Source organism: Macaca nemestrina, chromosome 4 (genome assembly GCF_043159975.1).
Source record: "Macaca nemestrina isolate mMacNem1 chromosome 4, mMacNem.hap1, whole genome shotgun sequence".
Classification (NCBI taxonomy): Eukaryota; Metazoa; Chordata; class Mammalia; order Primates; family Cercopithecidae; genus Macaca; species Macaca nemestrina.
In genome coordinates, this window is record NC_092128.1 from 55,811,844 (window position 1) to 55,837,230 (window position 25,387).

The 25,387-nt window shown below is 39.3% G+C and overlaps 1 protein-coding gene and 1 pseudogene across 2 annotated transcripts in view; both read left to right on the plus strand.

The window, feature by feature from the left end:
- LOC105475346 (reelin) overlaps nucleotides 1–5,166 on the plus strand; it is a 510,664-nt gene extending 505,498 nt beyond the window's left edge. For both annotated transcript variants that reach the window (XM_011730519.3, XM_011730520.3), the window contains one exon: nucleotides 4,048–5,166. In XM_011730519.3, the coding sequence (XP_011728821.2) occupies nucleotides 4,048–4,144 (97 nt within the window). In that variant the 3' untranslated portion in view covers nucleotides 4,145–5,166. The remainder of the gene's footprint in view (nucleotides 1–4,047) is intronic.
- A 2,762-nt stretch (nucleotides 5,167–7,928) lies between these two features.
- Nucleotides 7,929–8,057, plus strand: LOC139363053 (U4 spliceosomal RNA; annotated as a pseudogene).
- The last annotated feature ends 17,330 nt before the right edge of the window (nucleotides 8,058–25,387 follow it).

The window sequence follows — 25,387 nt, forward strand, 5'->3', positions numbered from 1 at the left end:
TTTTATTGAACTGAAAATAAAAATTACTTTCTCTGGTAATTGCAGTGAATAAATAAATCTTTAAAAGTTCATTGCACTTATTTCAGTTATAAGGTTATCTATAGCTGTACATCTAAATGTATCAAAAACAAAAAATAGGCTCACAGATATACTGCACACCAAAAAATGAGTAAATATAAGATAAACTTGTTAAAAATTCCCCTAATGCCCTGTTAGACATTTTAGAAGATACAATAACTGTGTGGGAACCATGTCAATTTATTAAGTGGTCTTAGAGGCAGACAGCATTTTGGTATAGCTTGCCACAGTGCTTGATTTTGAAAGGCTCATAAACTGGAAATATCCACTTCATTACATTTTTATATTGACTCAACTGACTCAAAAGATTTTTATATTTCACATACCAAACTACCAGCTAGTTTCCAGGATGCTTTTATAGTGTGTTTTTTGGGTTTTTTTGTTTGTTTTTTGAGACGGAGTCTTGCCATGTTGCCCCAGGCTGGAGTGCAGTGGCGCGGTCTGAGCTCACTGCAACCTCTTCCTCCCAGGTTCAAGCAATTCTCCTGCCTCAGCCTCCCAAATATCTGGGACTACAGAGGCGTGCCACAACACCCAGCTAATTTTTTGTATTTTTAGTAGAGATGGGGTTTCACTGTGTTAGCTGGATGGTCTTGATCTCCTGACCTCGTGATCCACCTGCCTCAGTCTCCCAAAGTGCTGGGATTACAGGCATGAGTCACTGCACCCCACCGCCATTTTTAATATGACTGTATAAACACTAGGCATCTATAGCAAGTCCATTACTATATGTATATCAACATTCTCAGGGATCCAAAGATATGATACTGATGCATAAACTTACTCAGAATTAAAGAGCACCCAGGCCAGGCACAGTGGCCATGCTTGTAATCCCAGCACTTAGGGAGGCGGAGGAAACAGAATCACTTGAGGCCAGGAGTTCGAGACCAGCCTGGCTAACATAGCAAGACCCTACCTCTACCAAAAAAAAAAAATATTAAAAAAATAAGAAATATATTTAAAATCTTCTAAGAAAAAATATTAAAAAAAGAATATCCAGTGACTCAAAATGTCCCCTAAATTGGTTGTAAGCTTCCACCTGGGAGTAGTTTTTAGGGCACTAAAGATCTGCAACCTGCTACTATTTATTTTCTCACCTACAAAGACAGACTTTCAATCAGCTCCATAATAAGTAATTATATGGAGACGTTGCTTTAAAGCTGTTAAGTAAGCACATCAAGTTTTGTTAAAACTAAATGTTATTTTGTTCCCATATATTAAGATAACTTTCTTGTCAATCTAGGTTGCATTGAGATAACAAAATATCTTCAGTGTTCTAAGTTTATCTTTTTTTGATGTAAAATATTTTAACTATTTTAAATTCTCTTTGAGTACCTTATATCTTTAAACGTGTTTTAACAGAATAATGTTCATTGCTTTAACTTTGCAATTATTCCTTATAGTTAAAGAGTAATGATTTACCACAGGAATCCAATCAGTAAGTCACCATAAGTTCAACAAACATGCCTTGACCACACACGCATGAGTCAGGCAGGAGGCTCAGTGCTATTGCTATGGTGCGGGGGTGGGGGGAGTTGGGGAACTGGCCCCCATACCAACAAAAGTTTAGTTGTGGGGAGCCAAGATACGAAAACAAACACCTTCAAAGCAGGATATGAGCACTCTGAGAGTTCAAAGTAGAAAAAAAAAGTTCACTTATGGAGGGAGTAAACAATAAAGAAAATGTAATACTTGAACACGTGGAATCTAGGAAGTGATGTTGACAGCTGGCCAATGAGGCGGGTAGAAAGGACTCAAGGCATTTGAGTAGAGCGGTTTGTATAGGAATGTAGAAAAAGAAAGGGCAGAATAAGATTAAGCATGAAGAGGACTTGAAATGTCTGTTTAAGTTGGCTTAGCTGTTGCTCCATAGATAAGAGGATTCTGCATGGTTTTGGGCAAAGTGAGGCCAGTGTTTCATGAAAAGTTTACTGAATCTGGTGGTGTGCAAAATCAGTTGCATGTATGTGTAGGAAGGTATACATGCACATGTATACAATTATGCATTCAGTTATACTTTCTTAGTATTTCAGGGGTTTCCTTTCAGTGGAGTTTTTTTTTTCTTCATAAAAGGAAAAAAATTAAGTTAAGGAGGCTAGTTCGAGGGGCCACTATAATAGCTCGGGAAAAGAACTATAAGGTGACCGAGGATGCTGGCAGTAAGACAGCAAGTGCCAGTCCCAAGATTTGGTGAATAAAGGAGCAACAGGATAATTTTTCTTGACACTTGATTAGTTCAGTACCTTAATTCCTTGGGTTTTTTTTTTTTTTTTTTTTTTTTGGTAACTCAATTTTACACAGGCAGCAGTTAGTACTTATAGCAGCTAATAAATGGATAAATTTGTGTCATTCAACTATGACACTGAAACTGATCAACTTAGTTGATACATGTAGTATTGTCACATGGAGGGGATAGGAGGGGGAGGATAGTAAATCTGCATAAAGACAAAACTTGATTATTTTAAATATTTTTCTCTACAATGTCTTCAGGATATATTCTGTTTCCATTTTATTGTTTCTAGCATTTTTATATTATTGAAATCTAGGAGGGGATGTTATTAGTACCTTTATTTTATAAAATATATATCAATTTGACATCTTTCTATCAGTATTTTAACACAGATGCTATTGCCTTTTGATTATACATATTTGATGAAATTCAATTTATGTCTTTTCCTTTGAAATGTTTTATTATAAATTTTCTTTTCTAATGATCAAACTATAAAAGTATCTTGTTTTAAAGTTTATATTTTACAAGTGCTAGTATAATATACCTAAGTATAATATCTATTATACTAGGTAAAACATCATTTTACACCTTACCAGCATATTGATGATTGATAATGCAGATTATACTGCTCAGGACCAAATTACCCTTTCCCTCTCTCTTACCCTAACTCAAGTTCATGTCATATCGATCTTTATGTTGGAATCACATCACATGACATTATGTGCATTTTATGTTTTCATGGAATTAGGAAGAAAAGGCTTTGGGACCATGAGGAAACTCAGTGAATTTGGAAAATACTGATAGGCTCACTCTCATAAACCACATATTGATGCCACATATGGATATATTGTCACTCAGGTCAGAGTGTGAGAATATGATCCTTTCAGTGATGTTATAGCTCACGATCCTTTTTAAAGGACCATGCCAAAACATTAACAGCTATCACTACTAGTATTGTACAGTTTCCTACAGGATCCTGAAATCCATCTTCAGTATTTTTATCAGCTTCACACACAGCATGTATGTATAAATGTATGTATGCACATATGTGGGGGGATACATACATACATATTTACAATTATACGTTTGGTTACACTTTCTTAGTATTTTATGACCTCTTCTCAGTGGAGTGTCTCTTTCCTGAGGCCATGTTTATAAAATATGCTTATGGTTTGAGGAAGACAAGAGAATCCAACATTCTGAGAAAAACTGACCTCCTTATTTTGTTCCATGAGACTGCATGAACTAGGAGGTCAAGCTGATCCAGCTAACAGTCTGTTTCTGTTTGTTTGTTTTTTAAGCTTTAAATGAGAATGTTTGCTAAAAGAACCAGATTATTTTTCCTCCTTGTTAAAGATATATTTAAATAAGGCAATGGGTATAGTGCACACTTCTCAAATGAAATGTACCCAAGTAAGTATTTTCAGGAAGCATTCAAGAATAAAATAAAATTCAAGTTTTAGTTTGCTATGAATCAAGAGAATTTGGCATATTTTCTGGTTCAGAGCTCACTCATGAAAAGACAGGGATTCCTTCAAGGCCAGAGGCAGTGAGCATAGGTCCCAGCCTTCAGTTCCTCTGACCCTGGGTGGTCATGTGAGCTTGACCTATTAACCCTGAACATTTTCAAATAAATATCAGAGTAACTTAGGACTTAGAATAGATTGCACGTTCAATGATGGGACTTACATGCTCTTTCTCCTTTCCCTCCCTGCCTCTATCCTGTTTGATTTTAACAGCACTCGCAAACAAAATTACATGATGAATTTTTCACGACAACATGGGCTCAGGCACTTCTACAACAGAAGACGAAGGTCACTTAGGCGATACCCATGAAGAATCAAAAAGTTTATTTTTTTTCTTCCAACATGTGATGTGTTGCTCTCCATTCTTTTACATCTCGCACTGCATCTGATATCAGGAAATATCCGTGAAGGACTTGGTGATTACCTGAAAGCCCTTCTCAAGACCGAGTGTACACCACTTTCCCACACTGTGAACTAATGACAAGTGACTTATTTGCTCATAAGTAAATGTCTTCATGTTAATGTGTCCATGAAAGTTGTGATCTGTCATAATATCGGTTACAGTGGCAGTATTGACAATAAGAAACACTTTAACAGAAAAAAAAAAGTTTAAGCACAAAAAAATTAAGAGATTTTATGTTTAAAATGGCATTTAGCACAGTATTTAACATTCTTGGTCACAAAGCTATTTAAGTGGACTGTATTTCAGCTATGTCTCATGTTTTATATGATTAAATTATCATTGTTTGTCCTTTATGTATTCTATTCTACAATATAACACATTGAAACTGTATTTACTTGTTATGTTGTAATATTTTGCTGCTGAATTTGGGGCTACTTATATTCTGCAGAAAATTAATTAAAATGCCTATTCAAGAAGATAGTAGTAAAGATATTGTATCTCCTTTAATATACTCCTTAAAAATGTATGTTGGTTTAGCGTTGTTTTGTGGATAAGAAAAATGCTTGACCCTGAAATATTTTCTACTTTAAATTGTGGACGAAGACCCTATCTCCCACAAATAAGTTCCCATTTCCTTGCCTAAAGATTTTTTTTAAGTGTTCTGTGGCTGATTTACTAACAGTAACTGCCATTTTGTGTCTGTGATAACAGAGTGATTTGTAAAACAGTGGTTGTTTTTTCATTGTGTTTTCTTCGTGGATTGTTTTTTCTGCGGGTCATATTCATGCCTTCTGATGAAGTTGTACCAACACCAGCAACATTATAATGGCCCTGTAGCTCTGAACGCTATTTGTGTAACTGAAAGGTTGCACTCTAGGGAGAACCAAGCTAAAAGCCCATGCTTAAATAAAAATTATGTCCAAAAGCCACTGAAGTTCACTGGTCTTCATTCATTTTCAATTAAATTTTATGTAAGATTTGTAAGCCTGGTCAGTTTGGAAATTATGATGTCAAATATTTGCACCAGTTTTTTGTTTCATCATTGATAATAGCAATTATGAAGCCACACTTTCAATTTAGCCATTTTTCTCTTATTCACCTTTTTCTGCTAATTACTCTGTAATTACACTAAGAAAAGACAATAGATAATTCCAATAGTGACTTCACTCCTGAGAATTTTGTTACTGCTAACGCTTGTCTGATCATAAGCACTCATGTGTTCATTGGGTAAATATTTATTGAGTGGTTTGCTATGGTCCAGGCACTGTGCTAAGTGTTGAGGATAAAATGGTCATTGAAACATTTTCCCTTCTTGATTTTAACATCTACAAAATAAAAAGTATGTTAATATCATTGATTTTTTTTTTCAATAGGAGGAAAAAATAAGAAAAAACTGTTAAAACTAGAGTTTTCAGCAATGGCAAACTTTCTCAATACTTTTGACCCCTCTAATGCTAAGCCTAAATACTCCTACAGTGAATGAATTAATATTTTAAAGAACAAATACACCCACTGGAGAACAGCACCTTTTAAAACACTTAAATGTGAAAGAAATAACTGATTTCAGAAGATTCGTCCTACCATGGCCCACTTTAGTCATTTTATGTATGCAATCCTTCATCAAATATCTATTAAGGGATACCATGTGCCAAGCACAGGCAAGGGCACTAGAGATGGATTAGTGAACAAAAGGAGACACCATCGCTGCACTAAGGAAAGTCACAGTAGAGGAGGAAGGTATTTACTAATAATCACACAAATAAACGGATAACTGGGTAAATACCTCATTAAGCACTAAATATTCTTTAGATAAGCATCTGTTAAACATCTACTATACTAATGTACCTTTGGGAATGAAACATGGTTCTCTTTCTCAATGTATAGTCTAGACCGAAACTCAGAAATACCAACTAATACATACAATACTAAGAAGAAGGTGCTGCCATAGACATGTATTTTGGGTCTAATGGGCACATGTAAACATCCAGACTGGGCAACATAATGACACCCTGTCTCTACAAAAAAAAAAAAAAACTGAAAATTAGCTGGGCGCAGTGGCATGCACTGTAGTCCTAGGTACTCAGGAGGCTGAGGTGGGAGGATCTGGCCTCAACCAAGCCCAGAAGGTAGAGGATGCAGTAAGCTGTGATCACACCACTGCACTCCAGCCTGGGCGAGAGAGCAAGATCCTGTCCCAAAGAAAAGTAAAAAATAATAAATTTGCAAGTGATATCATACTTAGTGGTGAAAAACTGGATGCTTTCTTTCTAAATTGAAGAACAAAACAAGGTATTTCCTTTTACCACTTCTACTCAACATTGTACTAAAGAGTCTAGCCAGAGCAATAAGGTTAGAAAAAAAAAAGGCATCCAGATTCAAAAGTAACATGTCAAACTCTTTATTGGAAAACAACATGATTATGTGCATAGAAAAGCCCACAGAATCTATGAAAAACTACTAGAACTAATAATTGGGCTTTCTAAGATTACAGGATACAGAATCAATATACAAAGATCAATTGTTCTTCATTGTTGATGGGAATGTAAATTAGTAAAGCCATTACAAAAAATGGTATAAAAGTTCCTCAAAAAACTAAAAATAGTACTATCATATGACCAAGAATACCACTTCTAGGTATATATCGAAAGGAACTAAAAGCAGTAGGTCAAAGGGATATCTGCACTCCCATGTTCATTGTAGCACTATTCACTCAATAGCCAAGAGATGGAATCAACCTAAGCGTCCATCAATGGATGAATGGATAAAGAAAACGTGGGCCTGGGCACGGTGGCTCATGCCTGTAATCCCAGTACTTTGGAGGCCTAGGCGGGCAGATCGCTTGAGGCCAAGAGTTCGAGACCAGCCTGGTCAACATAGTGAAACCTTGTCTCTACTAAAACTACAAAAATTTGCCAGGCATGATGGCGTGGGCCTGTGATCCCACCTACTTATGAGGCTGAGGTGCAAGAATCACTCGAATCCAGGAGGTGGAGGTTGCCTTGAACCAAGATGGCACCACTACACTCCAGCCTAAGTGACAGAGCTAGCCTCTGTTCCCCACCTCCCTCCCCCCAAAAAAAGAAAATGTGGTATGTATACACAATTGAATACTATTTAACCTTAAAAACGAAGGAAATCCTGCCACTTGTGACAGCTTTTGGATGAATCTAGAGAACATTATGCTAAGTGAAATAAGCCAGGCACAGAAAGACAAACATTGCAGGATCTCACTTATATGTGAAACCTAATAAAGCTCAACTCCTACAAGTCGAAAGTAGATCAATGGTTACTAGAGGCTGGGGCTGGGTACGGGGTGGGGAGGGAGGGAATGCAGAGTTGTTCCCTGTTACATTATTATGTAATCATTATATTAACAATTTTTGTGAGATGTGTAAATGCCTACCACTGTAAGTAAATGCCTACCTTTTCTCTTTCCAAAGGATACAAAATTTCAAATAGACAAGAAGAATAAGTTTTGAGATCTGTTACACAGCAAAGTGACTATAGTCAATAATTATTGTATATTTCAAAACAATTAACAGTAAATTTCCAATGTCTTACTATGAAAAATGATAGTTGAGGTGAAGGATATGTTAATTAGCTTGATTTAATCCTGCCACATTGTATACATATATCAAAACACTGTACCCCATAAATGTGTACAACTATGATTTGTCAAAAGATCAATTGCAACTTTGTGCAATGGCAGTATCATAGCCAGTGGGATTTATCCAAAGCACAATTATTGCTAGTTGAAAAGATCATTGTATTTCTATATACTAGCAATGAACAAATGTTTTTTTAAAACTCTTCTTAAACATTTATTAATTTATATTAAGTGTGAGCCAAAGTAATAGCACAAGTGATTAATAATTAAAATGACAAACCAGGAATGGTGGCTCAGACCTATATTGTAGCACTTTAGGAGGCTGAGACAGGAGGATAGCTTGAGCCCAAGAGTTTGAGACCAACCTGGACAACATAGGATTCAAACTGCTCACCTACAAAATATAGTAATAAAGACAAAAAGTAACTACGCATGTATGTATTGTTCAGAAAAAAATATCAGCTGTTATTAAAAGAATTCCAGTTCAGAAGTGAGAGGGTTTGTCATGATTACTGTTTCTTCCATGTAGTCCTTTGGGTGTTTACTATAAATAAATGGGTACAGTTGGTTGTTGTTTTTTTTTTTTAATAATAATCCACCATGGCTGTAAACTGATGCTGCCTTTATAGACGTGGGAGACCATGCAATGACAATGGGAGTGTCTGCCACTCTCCAGTGGCCCTACTACCATATTCCAGTGCCTGGATCTCCCGTCCCAGAATTCATGCCAGTGCAGCCGAGAAGGAGAAGATAATGTCTAGAAAATATAACTTTTTATGGAGAGAGTACTGGTAGAATAATATATGGAGATATATAAGTGAATAATAAAAAGGCACCGAAATGTGTGTAAGAAATATTGCCTCATAAACCTACAAACAGTAAACTAACTCATATCAAAGTTTTTACGATACCCCCTTAATGTTACTAACCATAGAAAGCAGACATAATGAGACAAGTCAGACATTTTTTAACACCTCTACAATCACCTTAACAGAAACTAAACAGCTCCCTTAAAGGCTAAGGAAGAAACTCAGTCACTATTAATTCTAACACAATTTCTTTCATATCGACACTTTAAGAGATTTCAAGTTGGTTCTTTGCTCTGCCTCTAAATTTCCTAACTGTAACAAAATACTTATTTTCTAGCACCTTCTATGTGTGGAGCTTGATAAAATACCAGAGAAGGAAAGCTGTCTTTTGGTCTCTCTACCTAAGACACACCCTGATATGTTTTGGCTGTGCCCCTACCCAAATCTCATCTTGAATTGTAACTCCCACAATTCCCACTTGTTGTGGGAGGACCCAGTGGGAGGCAACTGAATCATGGGGGCGGGTCTTTCCCATGCTATTCTGGTGACAGTGAATATGTCTCTTGAGATTTGATGTAAAAGGGGATCCTGCACAAGCTCTCTTCTCTTGTCTGCCATCATGTGAGACTGCCTTTTACCTTCCACCATGATTGTGAGGCCTCCCCAGCCACATGGAACTGTAAGTCCAATAAATCACTTTCTTTTCTAAATTGCCCAGTCTCAGGTATGTCTTTATCAGCAGCATAAAAATGGACTAATACGCACCTTCATGCAGCCAGAACTCTGTTCAAATTCCCACACCATGAAAACCAGCTTCATCCCCAATCCTACAGATTAACCAACTCTCATAATGGAAAGAGAAAAGGTAGGCATTTACTTACAGTGGTAGGCATTTACACATCTCACAAAAATAGTTAATATAATGATTACATAATAATGTAACTGTAATTTTTCCCTGAGGGATTTATATTTTAGCAAGTAGTGTTAAACTTCCAGAACTGTTTCAAGATCCAAAAGAATGAGTTTTTAATGGAGAAACTTTGGGTATTTAGGTAATTGAGATGGGTATTTAGGTAACTGAGGTGGGTATTTAGGTAATTGAGGTGGGTATTTTAGCAAAATAGCTTTGTCAATCACCATGGCAACTGAAGTCTTCCATTTGGATGGATCAGACACTGAGTTGCTAGTCCAGTGACACAAGTTCCAGGGCCCACCTTCCTGTAAGACTTTGACCTACGGGTTAGTCCACTAGATCTCTTTCAAACTCAGTGCACACAAACGCTCAGCATTTGATAATTTAAATACCTCCTATAACACATCTGCCCTGCCCTGCTCATGCTGGCCTGGTAGACAAGCCTCTAAAACCAGGAAAATAGACCTGATTCTCAGCTAAAAGAGATATTGAGGAGCTGCCTAAGCCAGAGATAATGTGTTAGTTACACCTATTCCTTGGGCAACACTCTCATCCCAAGTCATTATTACCTCCCATGCTGCTTGGGATTGGGGCAGATCCAGGTTTTGGTGGGCTATTAACTTACATAATTTGGTAGAATCTCTGTAAGGGAAAAAAAAAAAAACCGCAATATGAGAAAAAAAATTAGGTCCAAACGTGAATATTTAAAATGAGAAAAGAAATCGCAACATGTTACAAATTTATAAATATTGAAAAATTGACAAATTTCATAAATACTATCTGGAACTGCCAGACTTCATCAAGAAAAAAATGGACCAGTAACCAAGATGTCTGGTAGGCCGAGGTGGGCAAATCACTTGAGGTCAGGAGTTTGAGAGCAGCCTGGACAACATGGTGAAACCCCATCTATACTGGAAAAAAAATAAGAAAAAAAAGAAAGAAATTAACCCAGCATGGTGGTGGGCGCCTGTAGTCCCAGCTACTCGGAAGGCTGAGGCATGAGAATCGCTTGAACCCGGGAGGCGCAGGTTGCAGTGAGCCAAGATTGCATCACTGCACTCCAGCTTGGAAGCTGGGTGAGAGTGAGACCCTGTCTCAAAAAGAAAAAAGAAAAAGAAACCAAAGAACCAAAGATGTCATCCAATATACATATAAAATACGTAACTTTACACACCCAATGAACTCCCTATTACTTATTTGAAGAACTAATAACTAGAAGTTTCTGAATTTGAAAGGATCTATAAATCTACAGCTCTAAAAAGCTCAGCAAACTTCAATCAGGATAAACACAAAGAAACCTTTTTAAAATCTGGCTTCCCTGGAGGAGGCACCACTTTCTAATTCTCTAGTGATGGCCTTGCCCTTTCCTTCTTCTGGTTTTCTGCCTACTGTTTTATTTGTATTTTCTCAGTCTACTTGTTGATAATAATCACTAGAGTAGCCAACATTTGGTCCCCTGCTGCATCCATTCTGGTCCTTTCCAATCCCTTTTGCAAGCAGTGATGTGGTGGATCTTTTCAAACTGTAAGTACGATCATGTCATCTCCTGTTCAACCTCTTCAAAGAGTTCACATTGACCCGGCACAGTGGGTCACGCCTGAAATCTCAGCACTTTGGGAGGCTGGGGCAGGCAAATCACCTGAGGTCAGGAGTTTGAGACCAGCCTGGCCAATATGGTGAAACCCCGTCTCTACTAAAAATACAAAAATTAGCTGGGCATGGTGGCGGGTGCCTGTAATCCCAGTTACTCGGGAGGCTGAGGCAGGAGAATCACTTGAACCTGGAAGGCAGAGTTTGCAGTGAGCCGAGAACTGGCCCTGCCTTGCTCTCCAGCTGTATCTTATGCCACTCTACTCTTTGTGCTCCATCCACCTGAGCCTTCTTCAGGCTTGTTTCTGTCTTTCCAATGTGCAATGCCACTTGCACTTACAGAGCGTTTGCAGGTGCTGGCTCCTCATCCTACCTCCACCCCTTTATCTAATTGACTCCTAATGTTTGACATCCCACCCTTTCCTGATCTGGATTGAGTTTTTTCATTTAAATGTGCTCATACTTCTGGATTTTTTTTTTTTTTTTTTTTGCCTTTAGAGCATTTATCCAAGTTGGTAGTTACAGTCTTATCAGTGTGATTATCTAACCAAACTCTGGCCTCTCCTCTGCAGTTAGTCTGTAAATTCCATGTGAGCAACTTACCCATGCAGTCTCAATGCCTGCTATGTGGTATTTGAAAAATTAACAGTTATTAAAATAATAAATGAATCCATAAGTATTTTTTTTAATTTATATTATGCTATTTATTAGCTTTACATCCTTTGGCAAGTCAGTTAACATTAGCCTGTCTGTTTGTCTGTAATACGAAACGAATAATAGCCACTCATAAAACTATTATAAGTAAAAATATATGTGAGTCTCTTAAAAAATAAGCAGTTCTATCAGCAAAAACAATGCTTTCAAGACAAAATACAAACAAGAAATTGAGAGAGTATATTTGTAACATATCACAGACAAAGAGCAAATATTCCTAATATAGAAAGCTATTTTAAATTGAAGGTAAACATCGACCAAAAATTATATTGAAAAATGAGCAAAAGATATGAATAGATAATTCAGGAAAATCATACAAAAAATGGCCCTTCAACATACGAAAGGTGTGCAGCATCACTCATTATAACAGAAGTATAAAGTAAGCCCCACTGAGATACCACTTCTAACCCATCAAATTGGCAAAATTCAAAAACTTGACAATATAAGCTTGGAAAGGCTGTGAAACATAGGCCTTCTCATACCTTGCTGGTAGGAATGCAAAATGACATAAGCCCTAAGGAGAGGATTATGGCAATAGCTAAGAAAACTACATATGCATTTACCTTTTGACCCACCAAACACTTGATCCCACTTCTAGGAATTTATCCTAAAGATACACCTCCAAAAATATGAAAATGTACATGTACAAAGTTATTAAGTGCAGCATCATTTGTAACCACAAAATATTGTAAGCTACATAACTAGCCAAACATAGCAGAGTACTTCAACACACTATGGTACCTACATGCAACGTACTACTGTGTAGCTATTTTAAAAAAAAAAAAAAAAGGAGGACGATCTCAGTGATGTAATGTGGAGTGATTTCCATAGATACTGGTCAGTGGAAAGAACTAAGTGTAAAATAATATATGAAGAATGCCACCTTTTGTGTAAGAAAGAAGGGGAGGCCGGGCGCAGTGGCTCACACCTGTAATCCCAGCACTTTAGGAAGCTGAGGAGGGAGGATCGCTTGAGCCCAGGAATTGAAGGCTGCAGTGAGCCATAATTGTGCCACCGCACTCCAATCTGGATGACAGAGACTTCTGTCTCAAAAAAAGAAAAGGAAGGAGGTGGCTGACAAGATGGCCAAATAGGAACAGTTCCAGTCTGTAGCTCCCAGCGATATCAACGCAAAAGGCAGGTGATTTCTGCATTTCCAACTGAGGCACCCGGCTCATCTCATTGGGACTGGTTAGATAGTGGGTGTAGCCCATGGAGGGTAAGCCAAAGCAGGGTGGGGTGTTGCCTCACCCTGGAAGGGCAAGGGGTCAGGGAACTCCCGCTCCTAGCCAAGGGAAGCCGTGAGGGACTGTGCTGTGAGGAACGGTGCACTCCGGCCCAGATACTATACTTTTCCCATAGTCTTCTTAACCCACAGACTAAGAGATTCCCTCAGGTGCCTACGCCACCAGGGCCCTGGGTTTCAAGCATAAAACTGGGTGGCCATTTAGGCAGACACCAAGCTAGCTGCAGTTTTTTTTCATACCCCAGTGGCAACTGGAATGTGAGACAGAACCGTTCACTCCCCTGGAAAGGGGGCTGAAGCCAGGGAGCCAAGTGGTCTAGCTCAGCGGATTCCACTCCCACGGAGCCCAGCAAGCTAAGATCTACTGGCTTGAAATTCTCACTGCCAGCACAGCAGTCTGAGGTCAAACTGGGACACTCAAGGTTGGTGGGGGGAGGAGCGTCCACCATTACTGAGGCTTCAGTAGATGGTTTTCCCCTGACAGTGTAAACAAAGCCAACAGGAACTTCGAACTGGGCAGAGACCACCAAAGCTCAACAAAGCCGCTGTAGCCAGACTGCCTCTCTAGATTCCTCCTATCTGGGCAGGGCATCTCTGAAAAAAAGGCAGCAGCCCCAGTCAGGAGCTTATAGATAAAACCCCCATCTCCCTGGGACAGAGCACTTGGGGGAAGGGGCAGCTGTGGGCACACCTTCAGAAGACTTAAAACATCCCTGCTTGCCAGCTCTGAAGAGAGTAGTTAATCTCCCAACACAACACTCCAGCTCTGCTAAGGGACAGACTGCCTCCTCAAGTGGGTCCCTGACCCATGCCTCCTGACTGGGAGACACTTCCCAGCAGGGGTCAACAGACACCTCATAAAGGAGAGCTCCAGTTGGCCTCTGGCGGGTGCCCCTCTGGGACGAAGCTTCCAGAGGAAGCAACAGGCAGCAATCTTTGCTGTTCTGAAGCCTCCGCTGGTGATACCCAGGCAAACATGGTCTGGAGTGGGCCTCCAGGAAACTGCAACAGACCTGCAGCTGAGGGGCCTGACTGTTAGAAGAAAAACTAACAAACAGAAAGGAATAGCATCAGCATCAACAAAAAAAGATGTCCACTCACAGACCCCATCCAAAAGGTCACCAACATCAAAGACCAAAGGTAGATAAATCCATGGAGATGAGGAAAAAAACAACCCAAAAAGGCTGAAAATTCCAAAAGCCAGAATGCCTCTTCTCTTCCAAAGGATCACAGCTTCTCACCAGCAAGGGAACAAAACTGGACGGAGAATGAGTTTGACGAATTGACAGAAGTAGGCTTCAGAAGGTGGGTGATAACTCCTCCCAAGCTAAAGGAACATGTTCTAACCTACTGCAAGGAAGCTAAGAACTTTAAAAAAGGTTAGAGGGATTGCTAACTAGAATAACCCATTTAGAGACAAACAAATGACCTGATGGAGCTGAAAAATGCAGCATGAGACCTTTGTGAAGCATACACAAGTATCAATAGCCAAAGAGATCAAGCGGAGGAAAGGATATCAGAGGTTGAAGATCAACTTAATGAAATAAACTGTGAAGACAAGATTAGAGAAAAAAGAAAGAAAAGGAATGAACAAAGCCTCCAAAAAAATATGGAAATATGAGAAAAGACCAAACCTACATTTGATTAGTGTACTTGAAAGTGAGGGGGAGAAAAGAACCAAATTGCAAAACATTCTTCAGGATATTACACAGGAAAACTTCCCCACCCTAGCAAGACAGGCCAACATTTAAATTCAGGAAATACAGAGAACACCACAAAGATACTCCTCAAGAAGAACAACCCCAACATATATAATTGTCAGATTCACCAAGGTTGAAATGAAGGAAAAAATGTTAAGGGTAACCGGAGAGAAAGGTCGGGTTTTCCACAAAGGGAAGCCCATCAGACTAACAGTGGATCTGTCTTCAGAATCCTTACAAGCCAGAAGAGAGTGAGGTCCAATGTTCAACATTCTTAAAGAATTTTCAATCCAGAATTTCATATCCAGCCAAACTAAGCTTCATATGAAGGAGAAATAAAATCCTTTAGACAAGCAAATGCTGAGAGAGTTTATCACTACCAGGCCTGCCTTACAAGAGCTCCTTAACGAAGCACTAAACATGGAAAGGAAAAACTGGTACCAGCCACTGCATAAACATACCAAACTGTAAAGACCATGACACTATGAAGAAACTGCATCAACTAACAGGCAAAATAACCAGCGAGCATCATAATGACAGGAGCAAATTCACACATAACAATATTAACCTTAAATGTAAATTGGCTAAATGCCCCAATTAAAAGACAGACTGGCAAATTGGATTAAGAGTCAAGACCCTTTGGTGTGCTGTATTCAGAAGACCCATCTCACCAGCAAAGACACACACAGGTTTTGTGTGTGTCTTTGGGATGGAGGAATATTTACCAAGCAAATGGAAAGCAAAAAAAAAAAAAAAAAAAAAAAGGGTTGAAATACTAGGCTCTGATAAAACAGACTTTAAACCAACAAAGATCAAAACAGACAAAGAAGGCCATTATATAATGGCAAAGGGATCAATTTAACAAGAGACTTAGCTATCCTAAATATATATGCACCCAATACAGGAGCACCCAGATTCATAAAGCAAGTTCTTAGAGACCTAGAAAGAGACTTAGGCTCCCACACAATAATAGTGGGAGATTTTAACACCCCACTGTCAATATTAGACATATCAATGAGACAGAAAATTAACAAGGATAACCAGGACTTGAACTCAGCTCTGGACCAAGCTGACCTAATAGACATCTACAGAACTCTCCACCCCAAATCAAAAGAATATACATTCTTTTTAGCACCACATCACACATCTTCTAAAATTGGCCACAAAATTGGAAGTAAAACACTACTCAGCAAATGCAAAAGAATGGAAATTATTACAAACAGACTCTCAGACCACAGTGCACACAAATTAGAAGCCAGTATTAAGAAACTCAAAACTGCACAACCACATGCAAACTGAAAAACCTGCTCCTGAATGACTACTGGTAAATAATGAAATTAAGGCACGAATAAATAAGTTCTTTGAAACCAATGAGAACAAAGACACAATGTACCAGAATCTCTGGGACACAGCTAAAGCAGTGTTTTGCGGGAAAATTATAGCACTAAATGCCCACAAGAGAAAGTACGAAAGATATAAAATCGACACCCTAACATCACAATTAAAAGAACTAGGGAAGCAAGAGCAACTGAATTCAAAAGCTAGCAGAAGGCAAGAAATAACTATGATCAGAACAGAACTGAAGGAGATACAAACACAAAAAAAACTCTTCAAAAAAATTAATGAATCCAGGAATTGGTTTTTTGAAAAGATCAACAAAATAGACTGCTAGCCAGACTAATAAAGAAGAAAAGAGAAAAGAATCAAATAGACACAATAAGAAATGATAAAGGGGATATCACCACTGATTCCCAAAGAAATACAAACTACCATCAGAGAATACTATAAAAACCTCTATGCAAATAAACTAGAAAATCTAAAAGAAATGGAAAAATTCCTGGACACATACACCCTCCCAAGACAAAACCAGGAAGAAGTCGAATCCCTGAATAGACCAATAAAAAGTTCTGAAATTGAGGCAGTAATAGCCTACCAACCAAAAAAAGTCCAGGACCAGATGGATTCACAGCTGAATTCTACCAGAGGTACAAAGAGGAGCTGGTACCATTCCTACTGAAACTATTCCAAACAACAGTAAAAGAGGGAATCCTCCCAACTTATTTTATGAGGCCAGCATCATCCCGATACCAAAACCTGGCAGAGACACAACCAAAAAAAGAAAAGTTCAGGCCAATATCCCTGATGAACATCAATGCAAAAATCCTCAATAAAATACTGGCAGACCAAATCAAGCAACATATCAAAAAGTTTATCCACCACGATCAAGTCGGCTTCATCCCTGGGATGCAAAGCTGGCTCGACATACACAAATCAATAAATATAATCTATCACATAAACAGAACCAATGACAAAAACAACATAATTATCTCAATAAATGCAGAAAAGACTTTCAATAAAATTCAACAGCTCTTCATGCCAAAAACACTCAATAAACTAGGTATTGATGGAACATATCTCAAAATAATCAGAGCTATTTATGACGAACCCACAGCCAATATCATCCTGAATGGTCAAAAGCTGGAAGCATTCCCTCTGAAAACCAGCACAAGACAAGGATGCCCTCTCTCACCACTCCTATTCAGTATAATATTGGAAGTTCTGGCCAGGGCAATCAGGCAGGAGAAAGAAATAAAGGGTATTCAATTAGGAAAAGAGGAAGTCAAATTGTCTGTCTGCAGATGACATGATTGTCTATTTAGAAAGCCCCATCATCTCAACCTAAAATCTCCTTAAGCTGATAAGCAACTTCAGCAAAGTCTCAGGATTCAAAATCAATGTGCAAAAATCACAAGCATTCCTATACACCAATAATAGAGAGCCAAATCATGAGCAAATTCCCATTCACAATTGTTACAAAGAGAATAAAATACCTAGGAATCCAACTTACAAGGAATATGAAGGATCTCTTCAAGGAGAACTACAAACCACTGCTCAACGAAATAAGAGGACCACAAACAAATGGAAAAACATTCCACGCTCATTGATAGGAAGAATCAATATCGTGAAAATGGCCAAACTACCCAAAGCAATTTACAGATTCAATGCTATCCCCATCAAGCTACCATTAACTTTCTTCATATGGAACCAAAAAAGAGACCATAGAGCCAAGACAATCCTAAGCCAAAAGAAAAAAAGCTGCAGGCATCATGCCACCTGACTTCAAACTATACAAGGCTACAGTAACCAAAACAGCATGGTACTGGTACCAAAACAAATATATAGACCAATGGAACACAACAGAGGCCTCAGACACAACACCACAATCTACAACCATCTGATCTTTGACAAACCTGACAAAAACAAGCAATGTGGAAAGGATCCCCTATTTAACAAATGGTGTTGGGAAAACTGGCTAGACATATGCAGAAAACTGAAACTGGACCCCTTCCTTACACCTTATACAAAAAGTAACTCAAGATGGATTAAAGACTTAAACGTAAAACCTAAAACCATAAAAACTCTAGAAGAAAACCTAGGCAATATCATTCATGACATTGGCATGGGCAAAGACTTCATGACTGAAACACCAAAAGCAATGGCAACAAAAGCCAAAATTGAGGGGACTTCCAAGATGGCCGAATAGGAACAGCTCCAGTCTGCAGCTCCCAGCAAGATCGACGCAGAGGACGGGTGATTTCTGCATTTCCAACGGAGGTACCTGGTTCATCGCATTGAGACTGGTTAGACAGTGGGTGCAGCCCACGCAGGGAGAGCAGAAGCAAGGCGGGGGCATCGCCTCACCCAGGAGACATGAGGGGTCAGAGATTTCCCTTTCCTAGCCAAGGGAAGCTGTGAGAGAGAAAAATGCTACACTCCTCCCCAAATACTACGATTTTCCCATGGTCTTCGCAACCGGCAGACCAGAAGATTCTCTCCAGTGCCTAGCTCAGCGAGTCCCACACCCACAGAACCCAACAAGCTAAGATCCATTGGTTTGAAATTCTCGCTGCTAGCACAGCAGTCTGAGATCTACCTAGGATGCTGGAGCTTGGTGGGGGGAAGGGCATCCACCACTGCTGAAGCTTGAGTAGGTGGTTTTATGCCCACAGTATAAACAAAGCTGCCAGGAAGCTCAAACTGGGCGAAGCTCACCACAGCTCAGCAAGGCCGATTGCCTCTCTAGATTCCACCTCTGTGGGCAGGGCATATCTAAACAAAAGGCAGCAGCCCCAACCAGGGACTTATAGATAAAACCTTCATCTCCCTGGGACAGAGCACCTGGGGAAAGGGGCAGCTGCCAGCACAGCTTCAGCAGACTTAAACATCCCTGCCTCACAGCTCTAAAGAGAGCAGTAGATCTCCCAGCACCGTGTTCGAGCTCTGATAACGGACAGACTGCCTCCTCAAGTGGGCCCCTGACCCCATGCAGCCTAACTGGGAGTCACCTCCCAGTAGGGGCCTACACACACCTCATACAGGAGAACTCTGGCCGCCATCTGGTGGGTGCCTCTCTGGGACAAAGCTTCCAGAGGAAGGATCAGGCAGCAATATTTGCTGCTCCATAGACTCCGCTGGTGATACCCAGGCAAACACGGTCTGGAGTGGACCTCCAGCAAACTCCAACAGACCTGCAGCTGAGGGACCTGACTGTTAGAAGGAAAACAGACAGAAAGGAATAGCATCAACATCAACAAAAAGGACATCCACACCAAAACCCCATCTGAAGGTCACCAACATCAAAGACCCAAGGTAGATAAAATCACAAAGATGGGGAGAAATCAGAGCAGAAAGGCTGAAAATTCTAAAAACCAGAACACCTCTTCTCCTCCAAAGGATCACAACTCCTCACCAGCAAGGGAACAAAACTGGATGGAGAATGAGTTTGATGAATTGACAGAAGTAGGTTTCAGAAGGTAGGTAAGAACAAACTCCTCCAAGCTAAAGGAGCATGTTCTAACCCATCACAAGGAAGCTAAAAACCTTGAGAAAAGGTGAGAGAAATAGCTAACTAGAATAACCAGTGTAGAGAATAAAATAACCTGATAGAGCTGAAAAACACAGCATGAGAACTTCATGAAGCATACACAAGCTTCAGTAGCCAAATGGATCAAGCGGAAGAAAGGATATCAGTGATTAAAGTTCAAGTCAATGAAATAAAGTGAGAAGACAAGATTAGAGAAAAAAGAGTGAAAAGAAACAAAGCCTCCATGAAACATGGTACTAACTGAAAAGACCAAATCTATGTTTGAATGGTGTACCTGAAAGTGACTGGAAGAATGGAACCAAGTTAGAAAACACTCTGCAGGGTATTATCCAGGAGAACTTCCCCAACCTAGCAAGACAGGCCGACATCCAAATTCAGGAAATACAGAGAACACCACAAAGATACTCCTCAAGAAGAGCAACCCCAAGACACATAATCGTCAGATTCACCAAGGTTGAAATGAAGGAAAAAAGGTTAAGGGCAGCCAGGGAGAAAGGTCGGGTTATCCACGAAGGGAAGCCCATCAGACTAACAGCGGATCTCTCTGCAGAAACCCTACAAGCCCAAAGAGAGTGGGTGCCAATGTTCAACATTCTTAAAAATTTTTCAACCCAGAATTTCAAATGCAGCAAATTTCATATCACTTCATAAATGAAGGAGAAATAAAATCCTTTACAGACAAGCAAATGCTGAGAGATTTTGTCACCACCAGGCCTGCCTTACAAGAGCTCCTGAAGGAAGCATTAAACATGGAAAGGAACAACCGGTACCAGCCACTGCAAAAACATGCCAAATTGTGAAGACCACTGACGCTATGAAGAAACTGCATAAACTAACGGGCAAAACAACCAGCTAGCATCATAATGACATGATCAAATTCACACAGAACAATATTAACCTAAATGTAAAGGAGCTAAATGCTCCAATTAAAAGACACAGACTAGCAAATTGGATAAAGAGTCAAGATCCACCAGTGTGCTATATTCAGGAGACCCATCTCACGTACAAAGACACACATAGGCTCAAAATAAAGGGATGGAGGAAGATCTACCAAGCAAATGGAAAGCAAAAAAAAAAAGCGGGGTTGCAATCCTAGTCTCTGATAAAACAGACTTTAAACCAACAAAGATCCAAAGAGACAAAGAAGGCCATTATATAATGGTAAAGGGATCAATTCAGCAAGAAGAGCTAACTATCCTAAATATATATGTACCCAATACAGGAGCACCCAGATTCATAAAGCAAGTTCTTAGAGACTTAGAAAGAGACTTAGACTACACACAACAACAATGGGAGACTTTAACACCCCACTATCAATATTAGACAGATCAACAAGACAGAAAGTTATCAAGGATAGCCAGGACTTGAACTCAGCTCTGGACCAAGCAGACCTAATAGACATCTATAGAACTCTCCACCCCAAATCAAAAGAATATACATTCTTCTCAGCACCACATCACACCTATTCTAAAATTGACCACATAATTGGAAGTAAAACACTCCTTAGCAAATGTAAAAAAAAAAAATCATTACAAACTGTCTCTCAGACCACAGTGCACTCAAATTAGAACACAGGATTAAGAAACTCACTCAAAGACCGGGCACAGTGGCTCATGCCTGTAATCCCAACACTTTGGGAGGCTGAGGCGGGCGTATCACGAGGTCAGGAGATCGAGACCATCCTGGCGAACACTGTGAAACCCCGTCTCTACTAAAAATACGAAAAAATTGGCTGGGCATGGTGGCGGGCACTGTAGTCCCAGCTACGCGGGAGGCTGAGGCAAGAGAATGGTGTGAACCCGGGGGGCGGAGACTCTGTCTCAAAAAAAAAGAAACTCACTCAAAACCACACAACTACATGGAAACTGAAAAACCTGCTCCTGAATGACTACTGGGTAAATAACGAAATTAAGACACAACTAAATAAGTTCTTTGAAACCAATGAGAACAAAGACACAACGTACCAGAATCTCTGGGACACATTAAAGCAGTGTGTAGAGGGAAATTTATAGCACTAAATGCCCACAGGAGAAAGCAGGAAAGATGTAAAATCGGCACCCTGACATCACAATTAAAAGAACTAGAGAAGCAAGAGCAAACAAATTCAAAAGCTAGCAAAAGACAAGAAATTACAAAGATCAGAGCAGAACTGAAGGAGATAAAGACACGAAAAACCCTTCAAAAAAAAAATCAATGAATCCAGAGCTGGTTTTTTAAAAAGATCAACAAAATAGACCACTAGCAAGACTAATAAAGAAGAAAAGAGAGAAGAATCAAATAGACACAATAAAAAATGATAAAGGGGATATAACCATTGATTCCCACAGAAATACAAACTACCATCAGAGAATACTATAAACACCTCTATGCAAATAAATTCGAAAATCTAGTAAAAATGGATAAATTCCTGGACATATACACCCTACCAAGACTACACCAAGAAGAAGGTGAATCTCTGAATAGGCGAATAACAGTTTCTGAAATTGAGGCAGTAATAACCTACCAACCAAAAACAGTCCAGGACCAGATGAATTCACAGGCAAATTCTACCAGAGGTACAAAGAGGAGCTGATACCATCCCTTCTGAAACTATTGCAAACAATAGAAAATGGCCATACTGCCCAAAGTAATTTATAGACTCAATGCTATCGCCATCAAGCTACCATTGACTTTCTTCACAGAATTAGAAAAAACTACTTTAAATTTCATATGGAACCAAAAAAGAGCCCACATAGCCAAGACAATCCTAAGCAAAAAGAACAAAGCTGCAGGCATCATGCTACCTGACTTCAAACTATACTAGGTTAAAGTAACAGAAACAGCATGGTACTGGTACCAAAACAGATATACAGACCAGCAGAACAGAACAGAGGCCTTAGAAATAACATCACACATCTACAACCATCTGATCTTTGACAAACCTGACAAAAACAAGCAATTGGGAAAGAATTCCCTATTTAATAAATGGTGCTGGGAAAACTGGCCAGCCATATGTAGAAAGCTGAAACTGGATCCTTCCCTCACACTTCATACAAAAATTAACTAAACAGGGATTAAAAACTTAAATCTTATACCTAAAACATAAAAACCCTAGAAGAAAACCTAGGGAATACCATTCAAGACATAGGCATGGTTAAAGACTTCATGACTAAAACACCAAAAGCAATGACAACAAAAGCCAAAATAGACCAATGGGATCTAACTAAAGAGCTTCTGCACAGCAAAAAAAAAAAAAAAAAAAAATCTCAGTGGAGTGAACAGGCAACCTACAGAATGGGAGAAAATTTTTACAACCTATTTATCTAACAAAGGGCTAATATCCAGAATCTACAAAGAACTTAAATTTACAAGAAAAAACAAACAAACAACCCCATCAAAAAGTGGGCAAAGAATATGAACAGACACTTTTCAAAAGAAGTCATTTATGCAGCCAACAGACATATGAAAAAATACTCATCACTAGTCATTACAGAAATGCAAATCAAAATCACAATGAGATACTGTCTCAAGGCAGTTAGAATGGCAATCATTAAAAAGTCGGGAAACAACAGATGCTGGAGAGGATGTGGAGAAATAGGAAAAATTTTACACTGTTGGTGGGAGTGTAAATTAGTTCAACCATTGTGGAAGACAGTGTGGCAATTACTCAAGGATCTAAAACTAGAAATACCATTTGACCCAGCAATCCCCTTACTGGGTATATACCCAAAGGATTATCAATCATGCTACTATAAAGACACATGCATACGTATGTTTACTGTGGCACTATTCACAATAGCAAAGTCTTGGAACCAACCCAAATGTCCATCAATAATAGACTGGCTAAACAAAATGTGGCACATATACATCATGGAATACTATGCAGCTATAAAAAAGGATGACTTCATGTCCTTTGCAGGGACATGGAGGAAGCTGGAAACCATCATTCTCAGCAAACTATCACAAGGACAGAAAACCAAACACTGCATGTTTTCACTCATAAGTGGGAGCTGAACAATGAGAACACATGGACACAGTGGGGAAACCATCGCACACTGGGGTCTGTGGGTGGGGGGGTGGGGGGGCTGGGGGAGGGATAGCATTACGAGAAATACCTAATGTAAACAACAAGTTGATGGGTGCAGCAAACCAACATGGCACATGTATACCTAGGTAACAAACCTGCAAGTTATGCACATGTACCCCAGAACTTAAAGTATAATTTTTTTTAAAAAAAGCCAAAATTGACAAATGGGATCTAATTAAAGAGCTTCTGCACAGCAAAAGAAACAATCATCACAGTGAACAGGCAACCTACACAGTGGGAGAAAATTTCTGCAATCTATCCATCTGACAAAGGGTTAATATACAAAATCTACAAAGAACTTAAATTTACAAGAAAACGAACAACCCCATCAAAAAGTGGGCAAAGGATATGAACAGACACTTTTCAAAAGAAGACATTTATACAGCCAACAAACATATGGAAAAAAGTTAATCATCACTGGTCATTAGAGAAATGTAAATCAAAACCACAATGAGATACCATCTCACACCAGTTAGAATGATGATCATTAAAAATTCAGGAAACAACAGATGCTGGAGATGTGGAGAAACAGGAACACTTTTACACTGCTGGTGGGAGTGTAAATTAGTTCAACCATTGTGGAAGACAGTGTGGCGATTCCTCAAGGATCTAGAACCAGAAATACCATTTGACCCAGCAATCCCGTTACTGGGTATACACCCAAAGGATTATAAATCATTCTACTATAAAGACACATGCACACGTATGTTTATTGTGGCACTACTCACAATAGCAAAGACTTGGAACCAACCCAAATGCCCATCAACGATAGACTGAATAAAGAAAATGTGGCACATATATACCATGGAATACCATACAGCCACAAAAAAGGATGAGTTCATGTCCTTTGCAGGGACATGGATGAAGCTGGAAACCATCATTCTCAGCAAACTAACACAGGAACAGAAAAATCAAACACCACATGTTCTCACTCATAGGTGGGAGTTGAACAATGAAAACACACGGACACAGGGAGGGGAACATCACACACCGGGGCCTGTCAGGGGTGTGGGTGCTAGGGGAGGGATAACATTAGGAGAAACGCCTAATGTAGATGACGGGTTTATGGGTGCAGCAAACCACCATGGCACGTGTATACCTATGTAACAGACCTGCACATTCTGTACATGTATCCCAGAACTTAAAGTATAATATAAAAAAAAAAAAAAAAGAAAAGAAAAGGATGGAAGGAAGGAAAAGAAGGAAGGTAGGCAGGCAGGCAGATAGGAAGGCAGGCAAGAACACATAACAAATATCTGTGCGGCTTTACAAAAACACAGGAAGAATAGATGAGAAGTAATGACGTTGTTTACTCACACAGGATTGGGTAGAATGGATGGAACAAAAGAAGGAAGACAATTCTCTGAATATACGTTTTCAGATCTTTTAATTTTGTTTTTTCTTTTATCAGCTTTTAAGTTCTGGAGTACATGTGCAGATTTATTACACAGGTAAACGTGTGTCATGGTGGTTTGCTGCACAGGTCAACCCATCACCTAGGTATTAAGCCCAGCATCCACTAGCTATTCTTCCTGATGCTCTCCCTAATATTCTAACACCAAAGAAATGAAATTAAGCCAGCAAGGATGGGAAGCAGGTAGAGGGTGGGGAAGACTCATA